Source organism: Phyllobates terribilis, unplaced genomic scaffold (assembly GCF_046119375.1).
Source record: "Phyllobates terribilis strain yellow unplaced genomic scaffold, ASM4611937v1 Scaffold_2__4_contigs__length_985480577, whole genome shotgun sequence".
Taxonomy (NCBI): Eukaryota; Metazoa; Chordata; class Amphibia; order Anura; family Dendrobatidae; genus Phyllobates; species Phyllobates terribilis.
The window spans coordinates 613,201,347-613,218,207 of NW_027362762.1; the positions used below are offsets into that span (position 1 = coordinate 613,201,347).

The window sequence follows — 16,861 nt, forward strand, 5'->3', positions numbered from 1 at the left end:
TAACAAAACGAGTCAGCGACTGGTACAGGAGGAGCGACAACCCTGCCCGCGAGGGCTCACAGTCTACAAGGGATGGGTGAGGATACAGTAGGTGAGGGTAGAGCTGGTCGTGCAGCGGTATGGTGGAGCGGTGGTTACTGGAGGTTGTAGGCTTGTCGGAAGAGGTAGGTCTTCAGGTTCCTTTTGAAGGCTTCCATGGTAGGTGAGAGTCTGATGTGTTGGGGTACAGAGTTCCAGAGTAGGGGCGATGCACGGGAGAAATCTTGTATGCGATTGTGGGAAGAGGAGATAAGAGGGGAGTAGAGAAGGAGATCTTGTGAGGATCGGAGGTTGCGTGCAGGTAAGTGCCGGGAGACTAGGTCACAGATGTATGGAGGAGACAGGTTGTGGATGGCTTTTTATGCCGTGGTTAGGGTTTTGAACTGGATTCTCTGGGCAATGGGGACCCAGTGAATGGATTGACAGAGGGGGGAGGCTGGGGAGTAGCGGGGGGGACAGGTGGATTAGTTGAGCAGCAGAGTTTAGGATAGATTGGAGGGGCGCAAGAGTGTTGGAAGGGAGGCCACAGAGCAAGAGGTTGCAGTAGTCGAGGCGGGAGATGATGAGGGCATGCACTAGTGTTTTTGCAGAGTCTTTACTGATGAATGAACGGATCCAGGAGATATTTTTGAGTTGGAGTCGGCAGGAAGTGGAAAGGGCTTGGATATGTGGTTTGAAGGAGAGATCAGAGTCCAGGGTTACCCCAAGGCAGCGAGCTTGTGGGACTGGGGAGAGTGAACAGCCATTGACGTTGATGGATAGGTCAGATGGGGGATATGAATGAGAATGGGGGACATATACCAGGATGGGGGCCATATACAAGGATGTGGACCAAGATGGAGGGCGCGCACATATATATATTGTAACATACCTGGCGGCGTCCTTGCATGGTGGTCCATCTCCCACTGTGCAAGAGGGCGCACTTGATCTCCTGTCCAGAATGTCTCTCTGGCTTCCCTCCATGCTGTCTGTTTGTGTCTGTTTCTGCTGCTTAAGGGCGGCGCCCGATCTCTTCCTGCCTTTTGTACCTGCTGTGGGTCACACCCCTTGTGCGTCCTCAGCCTATTGCTGTCTGTCACTTGGTATATAGCTCAGCAGCTCCCTTCTATCCCTGCCTGAGCATAGTGTTTCCTTCAGTGTGTGCTTGCACTCTGAAGGTGCCAGGTCCCGTCTCTTGTCTCCTGCTTTTTGTATCAGTTCCCGTGTCTGAACTGTGTCCTGTATGTCTCCTGCTTTGCGGTATCAGCTCCCGTGTCTGAACTGAGTCCTGTATGTCTCCTGCTTTGCGGTATCAGCTCCCGTGTCTGAACTGAGTCCTGTATGTCTCCTGCTTTTCGGTATTAGTTCCCGTGTCTGAACTGAGTCCTTTCTGTGTTCTCTTGTCTGTCCTGTCTGAACACGCTCCTAGCCTGTTCCTCCCGCCTTCTAGGGGCCGATTACCTAGACCCGCTCCTGTATCTTGTCTGTCCTGTCTGAACACGCTCCTTGCCTGTTCGTCCTGCCTCTCTGGGGGCTGTATTCCCAGACCCGCTCCTGTATCCCGCTGCAGTGTCGGTCTCCTCCGTACACTCAGTTCCAGTCTGAACTCTCTCCTATCCTTTACCTGTTTTGCCTCTATGTCCGTTCCCTTCCTTTTTCTGCAGAGTCTGAACTCGTACCTAACTCCTGCCAGTTGTCTCTGTACTCCCGTTTGTGAGTTTGTGGTCCACTCGCTACTTCACTGCAAGTACCCTGTGGGTGTCTGGCTCTGTCTTTCCCTTCCTGTCTGTTCCGTGTGAACAGAGCCCTGTCCTCCCTGCTCAGCCTTGTCTGCACTCTAGCCGTGCTTGCCTGTAACCCTCTGCCTGTATTGTTCCTGAGTCCCGGTGTGTACTGGGTCCTATCCCGCCTGTGTTCCTACCTGCTAGTGCCTCCCTGTCTGCACTCTAGCTGTGCTTGCCTTTACCCCCCTGCCTGCATACCCGCCTGCCTGCATACCAGTCGTGCCTGCCTATACCCACCAGTCTGTGTGCCAGCCTACCAGCCTGTTCCTGTATTCCCCTGTGTGGGTCAACAGCCGTGTCCGGGGTCTGTCCTGGAGTAGCACCTGGTCCCTCTGCTCGGTTCCTCCTTGGTGCACTGGCGTCGTATGCCGTCGTGCGACCCTGGTCGGATCGGGTGAATACTTAGTCACGCCCCTCCAGGCATTCACTCTCCGGCACGGTCCAGTGGAATCACTACCAATCACACGCACACGCCGCTTAGCCCGGGCGTGTGCATAACAGCATGCTCAGGCCATGGTTCCCGTTGAGCCCCACGGCCTTCGCTCTTTGAGAAGTTTTTCCAGCGAATACATGCATTAAAATAAATAAATAAATTTTTTTCCCCCTTTAGCTGAGTTCCAGGCGAATTACGCACCCGTCCAGATGGATCTATCAGCTCTCGTTCCTGCGGATCCGCCACGTTACTATGGGGATCCAAGACAGTGTCGTGCATTTGTGGAGCAATGCATGCTACACTTTAAGGCCTACCCTCTCTATTTTCCTTCCGATTGGGCTAAAGTGGCCTTTATGATTGACTACCTAGCGGGTGATGCCTTGAAATGGGTCACCCCCCTATGGGAAGCATGGGATCCTGTCATCCTTGACCTGCAGGCCTTCCTGGTGGCCTTTCGTATGGTCTTCGAGGACCCTAACTCTGAAGTCCCTGCTGAAGCTTCACTTCCCAATATCCCGGAGCAGCCCCGACGGGTAATGTGTGTGGGTAGCGCAATAGTCCTCCAGCCCAATGAGACTACTGCCCACCCAGAATCCTCACAGGGTGACTACGCTTTCCGGAATACTTCTCTCAACCTCAAGAGGCAGTCCAGACGTGCTAGACTTAGAGGCAAGCCGTCACGCCAGGGTCTGTCCTCCCTGAGACCTCCTGACCCCAACCTTGAAGTCCCTACTGAAGCTTCATCTCCCTGTATCCCGGAGAAACCCCAATGGGTAATGTGCGTGGGTAGTGCACCAGTTCTCCTGGCCGAAGAGACTTCTGCCCATCCAGACTCCACACAGGAGAACTTCCTGCACCCGGCATCAGATGCTTCTTTCTCTTTAACCGGTGTGCATGTCCAAGGATGCTCCAAAGCTGTGGTTACCTCAGAGTCTGTGCACCTCTACTACCTGGCGGAGGATCCCCTGTTGCCTCCTGAACCCTCCGGGATACCACTCGATGACAAATGGAGAGAGACTTCTCTACACCCGGTACTCAATACTTTGTCCGCTTCGTCCTGTGAGCCTGACAATGGGTACCCCAAAGTGGTAGTTACCTCCGAGTCTCTACACCCCTCCGACCAGGCGGAGGATCTCCAGTTGTCTCCTGAACCCTTCGGGGTGCTACCTGGTAGCGAAAGGACAGAGACTCTCCTATACTCTGTACCTGATACCTCGCTCGCTTCGTCCAGTGAGTCCAACCTAGTGTACTCCGAAGCAGAGGTTACTCCTGAGTCTCTACACCCCTCCGACCAGGCGGAGGACCTCCAGTTGTGTTCAGAATCCTTCGGGGTGCCACCTGGTGGTGAATGGACAGAGACTTTCCTATATCCTGGATCTGATACCTCGCTTGCTTCGTCCAGTGAGTCCGACCTAGAGTACTCTGAAGCAGAGGTTACCCGTGAGTCTCTACACCCCTCTGACCAGGCGGAGGACCGCCAGCTGTCTCCAGAACCCTTCGGGGTGCCACCTGGTGGTGAATGGACAGAGACTTTCCTATACTCGGTACCCGATACCTCGCCTGCTTCCTCCAGTGAGTCCGACCTAGTGTACTCTGAAGCAGTTGTTTTCTCTGAGCCTCTGCACTCTTCTGACCCGGCGGAGGACCTCCAGTTGTTTCCTGAATCCTCCGGGATACCACCAGATAACAAAGAGACAGTGACTTTTCCTCATTATGTACCTGATAACCCGTCTATTTCTTCCTGTGAGCTTGACAAGATGTACCTCGAAGCAGAGATTACCCTTAAGTCTCTGTCCCCCTCCAACCCAGTGAACGACTGGTCCTCGAATTCCCTGCGGAAGATTCTGGCAGGCCTGAAGAAGAGGGGGCGTAAGGGGGGAGGTACTGTAACATACCTGGCGGCGTCCTTGCATGGTGGTCCATCTCCCACTGTGCAAGAGGGCGCACTTGATCTCCTGTCCAGAATGTCTCTCTGGCTTCCCTCCATGCTGTCTGTTTGTGTCTGTTTCTGCTGCTTAAGGGCGGCGCCCGATCTCTTCCTGCCTTTTGTACCTGCTGTGGGTCACACCCCTTGTGCGTCCTCAGCCTATTGCTGTCTGTCACTTGGTATATAGCTCAGCAGCTCCCTTCTATCCCTGCCTGAGCATAGTGTTTCCTTCAGTGTGTGCTTGCACTCTGAAGGTGCCAGGTCCCGTCTCTTGTCTCCTGCTTTTTGTATCAGTTCCCGTGTCTGAACTGTGTCCTGTATGTCTCCTGCTTTGCGGTATCAGCTCCCGTGTCTGAACTGAGTCCTGTATGTCTCCTGCTTTGCGGTATCAGCTCCCGTGTCTGAACTGAGTCCTGTATGTCTCCTGCTTTTCGGTATTAGTTCCCGTGTCTGAACTGAGTCCTTTCTGTGTTCTCTTGTCTGTCCTGTCTGAACACGCTCCTAGCCTGTTCCTCCCGCCTTCTAGGGGCCGATTACCTAGACCCGCTCCTGTATCTTGTCTGTCCTGTCTGAACACGCTCCTTGCCTGTTCGTCCTGCCTCTCTGGGGGCCGTATTCCCAGACCCGCTCCTGTATCCCGCTGCAGTGTCGGTCTCCTCCGTACACTCAGTTCCAGTCTGAACTCTCTCCTATCCTTTACCTGTTTTGCCTCTATGTCCGTTCCCTTCCTTTTTCTGCAGAGTCTGAACTCGTACCTAACTCCTGCCAGTTGTCTCTGTACTCCCGTTTGTGAGTTTGTCGTCCACTCGCTACTTCACTGCAAGTACCCTGTGGGTGTCTGGCTCTGTCTTTCCCTTCCTGTCTGTTCCGTGTGAACAGAGCCCTGTCCTCCCTGCTCAGCCTTGTCTGCACTCTAGCCGTGCTTGCCTGTAACCCTCTGCCTGTATTGTTCCTGAGTCCCGGTGTGTACTGGGTCCTATCCCGCCTGTGTTCCTACCTGCTAGTGCCTCCCTGTCTGCACTCTAGCTGTGCTTGCCTTTACCCCCCTGCCTGCATACCCGCCTGCCTGCATACCAGTCGTGCCTGCCTATACCCACCAGTCTGTGTGCCAGCCTACCAGCCTGTTCCTGTATTCCCCTGTGTGGGTCAACAGCCGTGTCCGGGGTCTGTCCTGGAGTAGCACCTGGTCCCTCTGCTCGGTTCCTCCTTGGTGCACTGGCGTCGTATGCCGTCGTGCGACCCTGGTCGGATCGGGTGAATACTTAGTCACGCCCCTCCAGGCATTCACTCTCCGGCACGGTCCAGTGGAATCACTACCAATCACACGCACACGCCGCTTAGCCCGGGCGTGTGCATAACATATATATATACAGTGGTGGCCAAAAGTATTGGCACCCCTGCAATTCTGTCAGATAATACTCAGTTTCTTCCTGAAAATGATTGCAATCACAAATTCTTTGGTATTATTATCTTCATTTAATTTGTCTTCAATGAAAAAACACAAAAAGAATTGTCCTAAAGCCAAATTGGATACAATTCCACACCAAACCTAAAAAAGGGGGTGGACAAAAGTATTGGCACTGTTTGAAAAATCATGTGATGCTTCTCTAATTCGTGTAATTAACAGCACCTGTAACTTACCTGTGGCACCTAACAGGTGTTGGCAATAACTAAATCACACTTGCAGCCAGTTAACATGGATTAAAGTTGACTCAACCTCTGTCCTGTGTCCTTGTGTGTACCACCTTGAGCATGGAGAAAAGAAAGAACCAAAGAACTGTCTGAGGACTTGAGAAACCAAATTGTGAGGAAGCATGAGCAATCTCAAGGTTACAAGTCCATCTCCAAAGACCTGAATGTTCCTGTGTCTTCCGTGCGCAGTGTCATCAAGAAGTTTAAAGCCCATGGCACTGTGGCTAACTTCCCTAGATGTGGACGGAAAAGAAAAATCTAGGGAAACAGTTCTTACCCAGTTTCTGTGGAAACTGTTTGGGTAAGAATACAAGGAGAGAACAACGGAAAGGACACCATTGTAGGCATTTACTACAGGCCACCTGGGCAAGCTGAAGATATGGATGAATTCTTTATGTATCAAATGACCAAGTTCTCCAAAAAATATGACGTAGTGGTCATGGGAGATTTCAACTATCCAGACATTTGTTGGGAATCTCTCTCAAGTAAAACTAACAGGTCAAGCAAATTCTTATCCTCTCTTGCTGACAACTTTATCTTCCAAAAGGTAGGGGAGAAAACAAGGGGATCTGCTACTTTGGATCTAATCCTTATAAACAGGGAGGAAATGGTTGAGGAGGTAAAGGTGGCTGGGACCCTAGGAGGCAGCGATCATGCTATTATAGAATTTTGGATAACTAGAGGAGGAAGACATGTGAAGACTCAAACTTCAAGGTTAGATTTTAGAAAGGCAGATTTTAAGAGACTCAGAAAGAGAATAGGAGGGATCCAATGGCTGGATGTCCTTAAGGACAAAAATGTCCAGGAAGGATGGGAAATTTTTAAAAATGAGATTCTCAAAGCACAATCGTTAACAATCCCGAAAAGTAGGAAGAATGGGGAGCATTTAAGGAAACCAGGATGGATGAACACAGAACTTAAACACATGCTAAAAAGAAAGAAAAAAATGTTTATTAAATGGAAAAAGGGATGCATATCTAAAGAAGATTATAATGCAGTCTGCAGATCCTGCAGGGCACGTATCAGGTTAGCTAAAGCTGACAATGAATTAAGGCTTGCAAGAGATGTCAAAAGCAATAAAAAAGGATTTTGGGGGTATGTCAAAAGTAAAAGAAAAGTCAAAGATGCTATAGGATTTTTACAGGATGAAAATGGAGAAATGGTAAGAGAGGATGTTGAGAAGGCCGAACTTTTTAATTCCTATTTTGCATCTGTTTTCTCTCAGAAAGAAAATGTAACATCAACTGATCTTCACTGTCCTTTTAAAGGAATAGAGGAATCCAAGTTATCTGTAAACAGAAAGATTGTGAGGGAATATTTAGCTAACATAAATGAGTTCAAGTCTCCAGGTCCAGATGAATTACACCCCAGAGTGCTGAAGGAGATCGTAGAAGAAATTTTAGAACCACTCTCCATAATCTTTGAAAATTCTTGGAGAACAGGAGAAGTCCCAGAAGACTGGAGAAGAGCAAATGTTGTTCCTATCTTCAAAAAGGGGAAGAAGGTGGACCCAGGGAACTATAGGCCGGTGAGTCTGACTTCTATACCGGGAAAGATCTTTGAACAAATTATTAAACAACATGTATGTAAGTACATGGATAAGAATGAAGTGATTAACCAAAGTCAGCATGGGTTTGTAACTAACAAGTCATGTCAGACTAACTTAATTTCCTTCTATGACAGAATCACTGACTGGGTGGATCAGGGAAATGCTGTAGATATAGTATATCTTGACTTCAGCAAAGCATTTGACAAAGTATCTCACACCATCCTTATTGAAAAAATGACCAAGTATGCAATGGACCAGGCAACTGTTAGGTGGATTCATAACTGGCTTAGTGATCGGACTCAAAGGGTGGTTGTAAATGGCTTCACATCCAGCTGGATGAATGTCTCAAGTGGGGTACCACAGGGCTCCGTCCTGGGACCTGTATTGTTCAACATATTTATCAATGATTTAGATGAAGGAATTGAGGGTAAACTGATTAAATTTGCTGATGACACAAAGCTAGGAGGGATAGCTAATACTAGAGAAGAGAGAGAGAGGATTCAAAAAGACCTAAATAAACTGGAGCAGTGGGCAGCAACCAACAGAATGGTTTTTAACAGGGAAAAATGGAAAGTACTACATCTGGGCAATAAAAATGAAAAAAGCATATACAGAATGGGAGGAATAGAGCTAAGCAACAGTACATGTGAAAAAGACTTAGGTATACTAATAGATCATAGACTGAACATGAGTCAACAGTGTGATGCAGCAGCAAAAAAAGGCAAATACAATTCTGGGATGTATTAACAGAAGCATACAGTCTAGATCACGTGAAGTCATTATCGGTCTTTACTCCTCTTTGGTCAGACCTCATCTGGAATACTGTGTACAGTTTTGGGCACCACATTCCACATTTTAAAAAAGACATAGACAAACTGGAGCAAGTTCAGAGAAGAGCGACCAGAATGGTGACTGGTCTGCAAACCATGTCCTATGAGGAACGGTTGCAGGATTTGGGAATGTTTAGCTTGCAAAAAAGAAGACTGAGAGGAGACTTAATAGCTGTCTACAAATATGTCAAGGGCTGTTACATTGTAGAAGGATCATCTTTATTCTCATTTGCACAAGGAAAGACTAGAAGCAATGGGATGAAACTAAATGGGAGGAGACACAGATTAGATATTAGAAAAAACTTTTTGACAGTTAGGGTGATTAATGAGTGGAACAGGCTGCCACGAGAGGTGGTGAGTTCCCCTTCAATGGACGTCTTCAAACAGAGGCTGGACAGACATCTGTCTGAGATGATCTAGTGAATCCTGCTTTGAGCAGGGGGTTGGACCAGAAGACCCAGGAGGTCCCTTCCAACTCTACCATTCTATGATTCTATGAGACGGACTCTATAACCCACAGAAGTTGCTCAGGTAGTGCAGCTCATCCAGGATGGCACATCAATGCGAGCTGTGGCAAGGAGGTTTGCTGTGTCTGTCAGCTTAGTGTCCAGAGGCTGGAGGCGCTACCAGGAGACAGGCCAGTAGACCAGGAGACGTGGAGGGGGCCGTAGGAGGGCAACAACCCAGCAGCAGGACCGCTACCTCTGCCTTTGTGCAAGGAGGAACAGGAGGAGCACTGCCAGAGCCCTGCAAAATGACCTCCAGCAGGCCACAAATGTGCATGTGTCTGCAGAAACGGTTAGAAACCGACTCCATGAGGGTGGTATGAGGGCGTGACGTCCACAGATGGGGGTTGTGCTCACAGCCCAACACCGTGCAGGACACTTGGCATTTGCCACAGAACACCAGGATTCGCAAAGTCGCCACTGGCGCCCTGTGCTCTTCACAGATGAAAGCAGGTTCACACTGAGCATATGTGACAGAGTTGAGAGTCTGGAGACGCCGTGGAGAGCGATCTGCTGCCTGCAACATCCTTCAGCATGACCGGTTTGGCAGTGGGTCAGTAATGGTGTGGGGTGGCATTTCTTTGGAGGGCCGCACAGCCCTCCATGTGTTCGCCAGAGATAGCCTGACTGCCATTAGGTACCGAGATGAGATCCTCAGACCCCTTGTGAGACCATATGCTGGTGCGGTTGGCCCTGGGTTCCTCCTAATGCAGGACAATGCCAGACCTCACGTGGCTGGAGTGTGTCAGCAGTTCCTGCAAGATGAAGGCATTGAAGCTATGGACTGGCCCGTCTGTTCCCTAGACCTGAATCCGATTGAGCACATCTGGGACATCATGTCTCGCTCCATCCACCAACGTCACGTTGCACCACAGACTGTCCAGGAGTTGGCGGATGCTTTAGTGCAGATCTGGGAGGAGATCCCACAGGAGACAATCCGCAACCTCATCAGGAGCATGCCCAGGCGTTGTAGGGAGGTCATACAGGCACGTGGAGGCCACACACAATACTGAGACTCATTTTGACTTGTTTTAAGGACATTACATCAAAGTTGGATCAGCCTGTAGTGTGTTTTTCCACTTTAATTTTGGGGGTGACTCCAAATCCAGGCCTCCATTAGTTAATAAATTTGGTTTCCATTGATGATTTTTGTGTGATTTTGTTGTCAGCACATTCAACTTTGTACAGAACAAAGTATTCAATGAGAATATTTCATTCATTCAGATCTAGGATGTGTTATTTGAGTGTTCCCTTCATTTTTTTGAGCAGTGTATATAGATATATATATATATATTCAGGATAGGGGTCGGTCCTAATCTTGCCCGGGGCCCATCAGACTTGTCATGCCTCTGCGCAGCCCTTCCTTGCACAGCTGTAGGAGCTTCTTTCCGCCCATGGTGCCCGCACACTGGGTTGTACTTTCCTCCTCCAGCTGTTCACTACTTTCCAGCAGGCTTCCATTGAAGTTAATAGGAAACCACCTGCAGCCCTCCTCCAGATATCTCCCAAGGGCTTGGCACACCGTGTGAGGGGCGGGGCCGGCAGCCTATGTCTTTCTGGTAAATCAATAGTATGCGGCTCGGTGGAAACAATGCGCCACACAGCCCATCCTGGTGACCCATCTGTCCCGAGCACCCGGAGCCGCTCAGTGTGGAGGCAGGAGAAGCGGCGGGACACCGTGCACACGGACACGTCACGGGCGTCTGGGCAGTGAGCACACAGGTCACCGTGTAGGTAGCGGAAAGCATCGCTGCGCGCCCCCATTCACCCTGGCTACAAACCCAAGGCCACGCCCACCACGGGGCGTCTTTGATAATCCCGCCCTCGGCAGCTCATTGGTTGCAAGTCAGACTTCCGGGTAGAAACACAGTGGCTGAGAGGAGAGCCGAGCAGAGGTGAGCTGAGGCTGAGGGCTTTGTGCATGGTTACCCAGGCTGTCGGGCTTCTCTCCATGTTGTCTGTGTTACCCTCCGTCTCGTTCCCCATGAGTGCGCAGCCCGTGCTGCCTATTGCCTTTCCTGACGACGCGGTCATGTGTCCTCTCATCCCGGGGGCAGAGCCGGCTGTCTCTGTGAGTACACTGCCATTGTTTCCTATGTCCTCCCTCTACCAGAATGGAACTTTGTCAGCTCATTGGTGCTTTCTAGAAAGTGTCCTGTAATGGCCATAGACCGAGCCAGGACATGGGAGCGCCCACTGCCGCCTGCACTTTGGCCAGAGTCATAAAGCAGAAGGTATCTCCAGTGCCGCCCTACGGCTTCTCCATGTGACATCGGTGGGAGCCGTACGGTGTGATACATGCCGAATGTGCATGGAACGGGACACCGGGACTAATGCCTAAGGCTAGCTACCTGCCGGCTGTGCCCAGCACTGTTCTCCACAGCAGGGCCGGCTCCAGGTCTTCGTGCGCCCCCAGCGAAAGTGGCTCATTGGCCCCTTTAACACCTACCATGATTCATGATGCACAGATACCGCAGAGAATATATATATATATATATATATATATATATATATATATATATATATATATATATATATATATATATATATATATATATATAGTACAATGCAAAGGATTTCACTTCTTACATTACATGAGATACAGTATATCTATTGTAAATTCCACAATAGCTCAGAAACCGGCGAATTCTCTCAATGCACAGTGCAGACTGAACATTATAGCCCTCCATACAGTATAATGGGCCCCACATAGCCCTCCATACAGAATAATGGACCCCACATAGTCCTCCATACAGAATAATAGGCCCCACATAGTCCTCCATACAGTATAATAGGCCCCACATAATCCTCCATACAGTATAATGGGCTCCACATAGTCCTCCATACAGAATAATAGGCCCCACTTAATCCTCCATACAGTATAATGGGCCCCACTTAATCCTCCATACAGTATAATGGGCTCCACATAGTCCTCCATACAGTATAATGGGCTCCACATAGTCCTCCATACAGTATAATGGGCTCCACATAGTCCTCCATACAGTATAATGGGCTCCACATAGTCCTCCATACAGTATAATGGGCTCCACATAGTCCTCCATACAGTATAATGGGACCCACATAGTCCTCCATACAGAATAATAGGCCCCACATAGTCCTCCATACAGAATAATAGGCCCCACATAGTCCTCCATACAGAATAATAGGCCCCACATAGCCCTCCATACAGAATAATGGACCCCACATAGACCTCCATACAGTATAATAGGCCCCACATAGACCTCCATACAGTATAATAGGCCCCACATAATCCTCCATACAGTATAATGGGCTCCACATAGTCCTCCATACAGAATAATAGGCCCCACTTAATCCTCCATACAGTATAATGGGCTCCACATAGTCCTCCATACAGTATAATGGGCTCCACATAGTCCTCCATACAGTATAATGGGCCCCACCTAGCCCTCCATACAGTATAATGGGCTCCACATAGTCCTCCATACAGTATAATGGGCCCCACATAGCCCTCCATACAGTATAATGGGCCCCACATAGCCCTCCATACAGTATAATGGGCCCCACATAGCCCTCCATACAGTATTATGGGCCCCACATAGCCCTCCATACAGTATTATGGGCTCTATACAGTATTATGGGCACCGCATAGCCCTCTATACAGTATTATGGGCACCGCATAGTCCTCCATACAGTATTATGGGCACCACATAGCCCTCCATACAGTATTATGGGCACCACATAGCCTGCCATACAGTATTATGGGCACCACATAGCCCGCCATACAGTATTATGGGCACCACATAGCCTGCCATACAGTATTATGGGCCCCACATAGCCCGCCATACAGTATTATCAGCTCCTCAATTTCCACGACTCCCTCACACTTGGCTCATGTTTAAGTGATAAATTTACTGCATCACAGATTCATCTCAGCTAAAAGTCTAGATCAGGGATCCTCAAACTTTTTAAACACGGGGCCAGTTCACGGTCCCTCAGACCATTGGAGGGCCGGAATATAGTTTTTTTTTAAAAAAAACTATGAACAAATTCCTATGCACACATCTTATTTTGACGTAAAAAACAATACAGGAACAAATACAATATTTAAAATGAAGAACAAGTAAAGTTAGATAAACCGGTATTTCAATAGGCAGGTAAAAGTCCCCAATAGGCAGCATACGTCCCCAATAGGCAGGTAAATATCCCCAATAGGCAGGTAAAAGTCCCCAATAGGCAGCATAGGTCCCCAATAGGCAGGTAAATATCCCCAATAGGCAGCATAGGTCCTCAATGGGGAGGTAAATGCCCCCAATAGGCAGCATAGGTCCCCAATGGGGAGGTAAATGTCCCCAATAGGCAGCATACGTCCTCAATGGGGAGGTAAATGTCCCCAATAGGCAGCATAGGTCCTCAATGGGCAGGTAAATGTCCCCAATAGGCTGCATAGGTCCTCAATAGGCAGGCTATTTCTCCCTTATAATGCCTCATGCAAGCTGTTCCCCCCCCCTTATAATGCCCCATGCAGGATGTCACCCCCCCCATATAATGCCCCATGCAGGATGTCACCCCCCCCCATATAATGCCCCATGCAGGATGTCACCCCCCCCATATAATGCCCCATGCAGGATGTCACCCCCCCATATAATGCCCCATGCAGGATGTCACCCCCCCATATAATGCCCCATGCAGGATGTCACTCGCCTGTCGTTGTAATGCCCCATTCAGGATGTCACCCCCCCCCCCATATAATGCCCCATGCAGGATGTCACCCACTCCCCATATAATGCCCCGTGCAGGATGTCACCCCCTCCCCCCATATAATGCCCCATGCAGGATGTCACCCCTAATATTATGTCCCATGCCTCCATACATTTAAAAAAAAAATGCAATACTCACCTCCTCACCTGCTGCCGCTGCTCAGGTCTGTACTCCAGCGTCGCCCCGCTCTGCGCTGCCTGTGATGGCTCAGGGGAGGGCGCGGTGTAAAGACGTCACCGCACCCTCTGACCTGACACGTCACAGGAAGTGTGCACCAGGAAGACAGCGGATCTGCGGAGGCACGGGGAGAGGTAAATATCCGGCTGCCGGGGCCCTGAGCGAGTGGGGGGAAGGGCGGGCGCTGGCACCGCTCTCCTCTGCTCACAGCTCGGCGGGCCGGATAAAAATCCTCCGCGGGCCGCATGTGGGCCGTAGTTTGAGGACCCCTGGTCTAGACCCTTAGATCAGGAACAGGACAGACATTTATAGGACATTTCATAACTTTCCCAAATTCTTATGAAAAAATATTCCCCACAAAGTACATTGAACTACTGTACCCAATTTATTATATATTTTAGGAGTTGGAGTCTGTCCATTTTATACCGACTCCCGATTCCGACTTCACCAAAATGGACATCAACTCCGACTCCACAGCCCTGGTTGTGGAAGACTGTTCAATTTAGTTTTGTCTTCTAAATTCAGAATGTTAAAGTTAGTAGAAAATTGTTTCTGCCCTTTTACTACTGTCTTACTGACCACAATTATTCACTGTTTTCCTTCTTCATCGGTTTCCTAGTCCTGTCTGTGGCACTTTCTCCTTACTATCCTCATGCCCCATTCACTGCCGCCATGAGTAACTCTACGGATCCTGGATCAAGTAATGTGGATGCTGATTCTATGGGAGGAATTGTTTTGGTACCTTTCTTCCTTATTACTGTGATTGGTATCATTGTAGCTGTGGTGAGTATACAAATGTTCTTCTCTTTTCATTACAGGCATGGATGAAGCTTGGCTAGATTTAGGGGCCCACAACAAAGCTTTATAGCATTACTGTGCAAGCAGTAAGTAACAAGTGATGTGTGAGCCTGGATTAACTTGTTACTAAGTGTTTAAACCATTCACTATGTCAGACTAGCGTTCTACATTGTTATTGTGCGTTGTCCTTTCATGACTCGGATTTTTCGGAGGGTTTTTTTTACCCCCCACCCCTCCTTTTTTTTTTTTTCCAACAGCCAAAACTATTTTATTTTTGGGCTGACATAGCCGTAAAGAACATGCTTAAAGGAGTTGGCCACTACTTTTTATGATTGCACCAATCAATGGAACCTGTGACCCTAAGTGTTTTTCTAATTACCTCCTGCTGTCCTTCTTGCCTGTGAGCGGCGCTACCGCTGGCCGCTCACAGGCATTACATGACCTGCCGCTGATGTCACGTCAAGTGAGGCGTGACATCAGTGACGCAGTCCCCGCTGTGGCTGATGGGCTGTGGGCAGGGTTACCCCGTACATCATACCCAGCATCCACCGCGCACTTTCCCAATGAATGGGGAGAGGGAGTGCGCGCGGTGGATGCTGGGTGTGACGCGCGGGGTAACCCCGCCCATAGCCCAGCATCCACCATGGAACGCAGCAATGATTCACCTCCGGCTACATCCGGAACTTGACGTTACATCAGCGGATGACAGAGTCGCCTGCAACTGGGGGTCACGTGATGCTTGTGAGCGGCCAGCGATAGCGCCGCTCACAGGCAAGAAGGACAGCAGGGGGTAATTAGAAAAACACTTAGGAGCACAGGGTCCATTGATTGGGGCAATCATAAAAAGTAGTGGCCAACTTGTGGTACAAGCTGTAGTATTGAATGACACCAGTGTGGGGGGTGATTTATTCGCCAATATTCGTTTTTTATGGCTGTCATCGAGGGGCCTTTTTCCTTAGTGTCACCTCTTGTGCCGATTTAACAATAAGTGTGTAGATCCTCATCCACCCCCAAACAGGGAAAAATGTAGCTGGTGTCGGCCATAAACTATAGCTGACACCCTCCAGTAGCGGCTATGATAAGTGTTGCGGACTATCACGGCTGTTTCAGTCTCTAGATGGCACTGTCGGTGGCACCAGAGGGAGACATCTAGATGGTTAACAGAGTTAGAGCTGTGTTGGCTCTGATCTCAATGCAGAGCTGTGTGTGATTATGAAAACAAAGTTTGTTATTCACTCTGTTGGGGTATGTGCACACGTTCAGGAATTGAAGCAGAAATTTCCTGAGCGTTTTTGCCTCTCCCTGGCAGAAAAAAAAATGCGTTTTTACTTGCATTTTTGAGCATCAATGAATGATTTTTGGAGCTAAATAAAGTTGGTGAGACATTGCTTAAGCCCTTGGATTACCATAAGAGCTGGGGTGAGTATATTGGTTCATTTAAATGATTAATGAACGTGTCTGATGTATTTCAAATAAAGTGTTTACACTGTGTCTGTCTGTTTCTTTACTTAGTTTGGTCATGAAAAGGTCTGTTTGACACCTTGACATCACCAAACAAAAGGGCTAGGTGTCAGCTGGTCCCATTCACACAATCTTCATTAGCATTTCTATTCACGTAATTTATGCGACTGCTGTGAGATGTTTTTTCTTAGCCTGGGAAGGTGCCAATAGGCAAACATTTCCCTGGCCATAATTAACATCTCACAGCTGGTTCGTGAGCCCCTATGTACCCCCGATCAGCACTCTGCAGCGCTTTGGACACAACGTATTTATGTTGCACCCAAACTTTGTGTTCTAATGCCGCACTTTTGTTGTCGTTATATGTGAATCCACCGCATATAATGACACTTCAGTCGGTCAAAATCTTCAGCGGAGACTAGCGTCTTTGCTACAGAAATTGATACGCTGCGAGTGAGTTTGGGTACGTGGCCACGGTCAGGAGCCGCTGCAGGTTTGACGCTGTGTGTATATACAGCGTCAAACCCGCAGCGTCCAGATGTTACAGCATAGTGAATGGGATCTCTAGAAATCCCATGTCCGCTATGCGTGCATCAGAGGCTACGAATCACCCGTGGACATTCACATGCGGCGCGTCTTTCAGGACCGCAGCATGTCAATTTCTCTTGTGGAGTCGCTAGTCTCAACAACAGAAATTTGACCACTAGAAAGTATTGAATGCGGTAAATGCACAGTGAACACGTGGATTTACCTGCGTTCAATAGAATGCAACGTTTTGAACACAGCTAAAATTTGCGTCCAAAGCACTGCTACGTCTGAATTATATGCACAAAGCCTAAAATTTAAAAAAAAAAAAAAACTGGCGTGGGCTCCCGCGTAATTTTTATAACCAGCAGAGGGAAAGCCGATCGCTGGCACTGTTGTCATAGCTGTAGAATACAGCACTGTA

The 16,861-nt window shown here is 48.9% G+C and overlaps 1 protein-coding gene across 1 annotated transcript in view; it reads left to right on the forward strand.

Annotated features, from left to right (window-relative positions):
* Positions 1–10,490: 10,490 nt before the first annotated feature.
* The window catches only part of SMIM29 (small integral membrane protein 29), a 49,589-nt gene continuing 43,218 nt past the window's right edge, over positions 10,491–16,861 (forward strand). The window contains exons 1-2 of the mRNA XM_073666517.1: positions 10,491–10,634; positions 14,276–14,439. Coding sequence (XP_073522618.1) covers positions 14,329–14,439 — 111 coding nt within the window. The 5' untranslated portion in view covers positions 10,491–10,634; positions 14,276–14,328. The remainder of the gene's footprint in view (positions 10,635–14,275; positions 14,440–16,861) is intronic.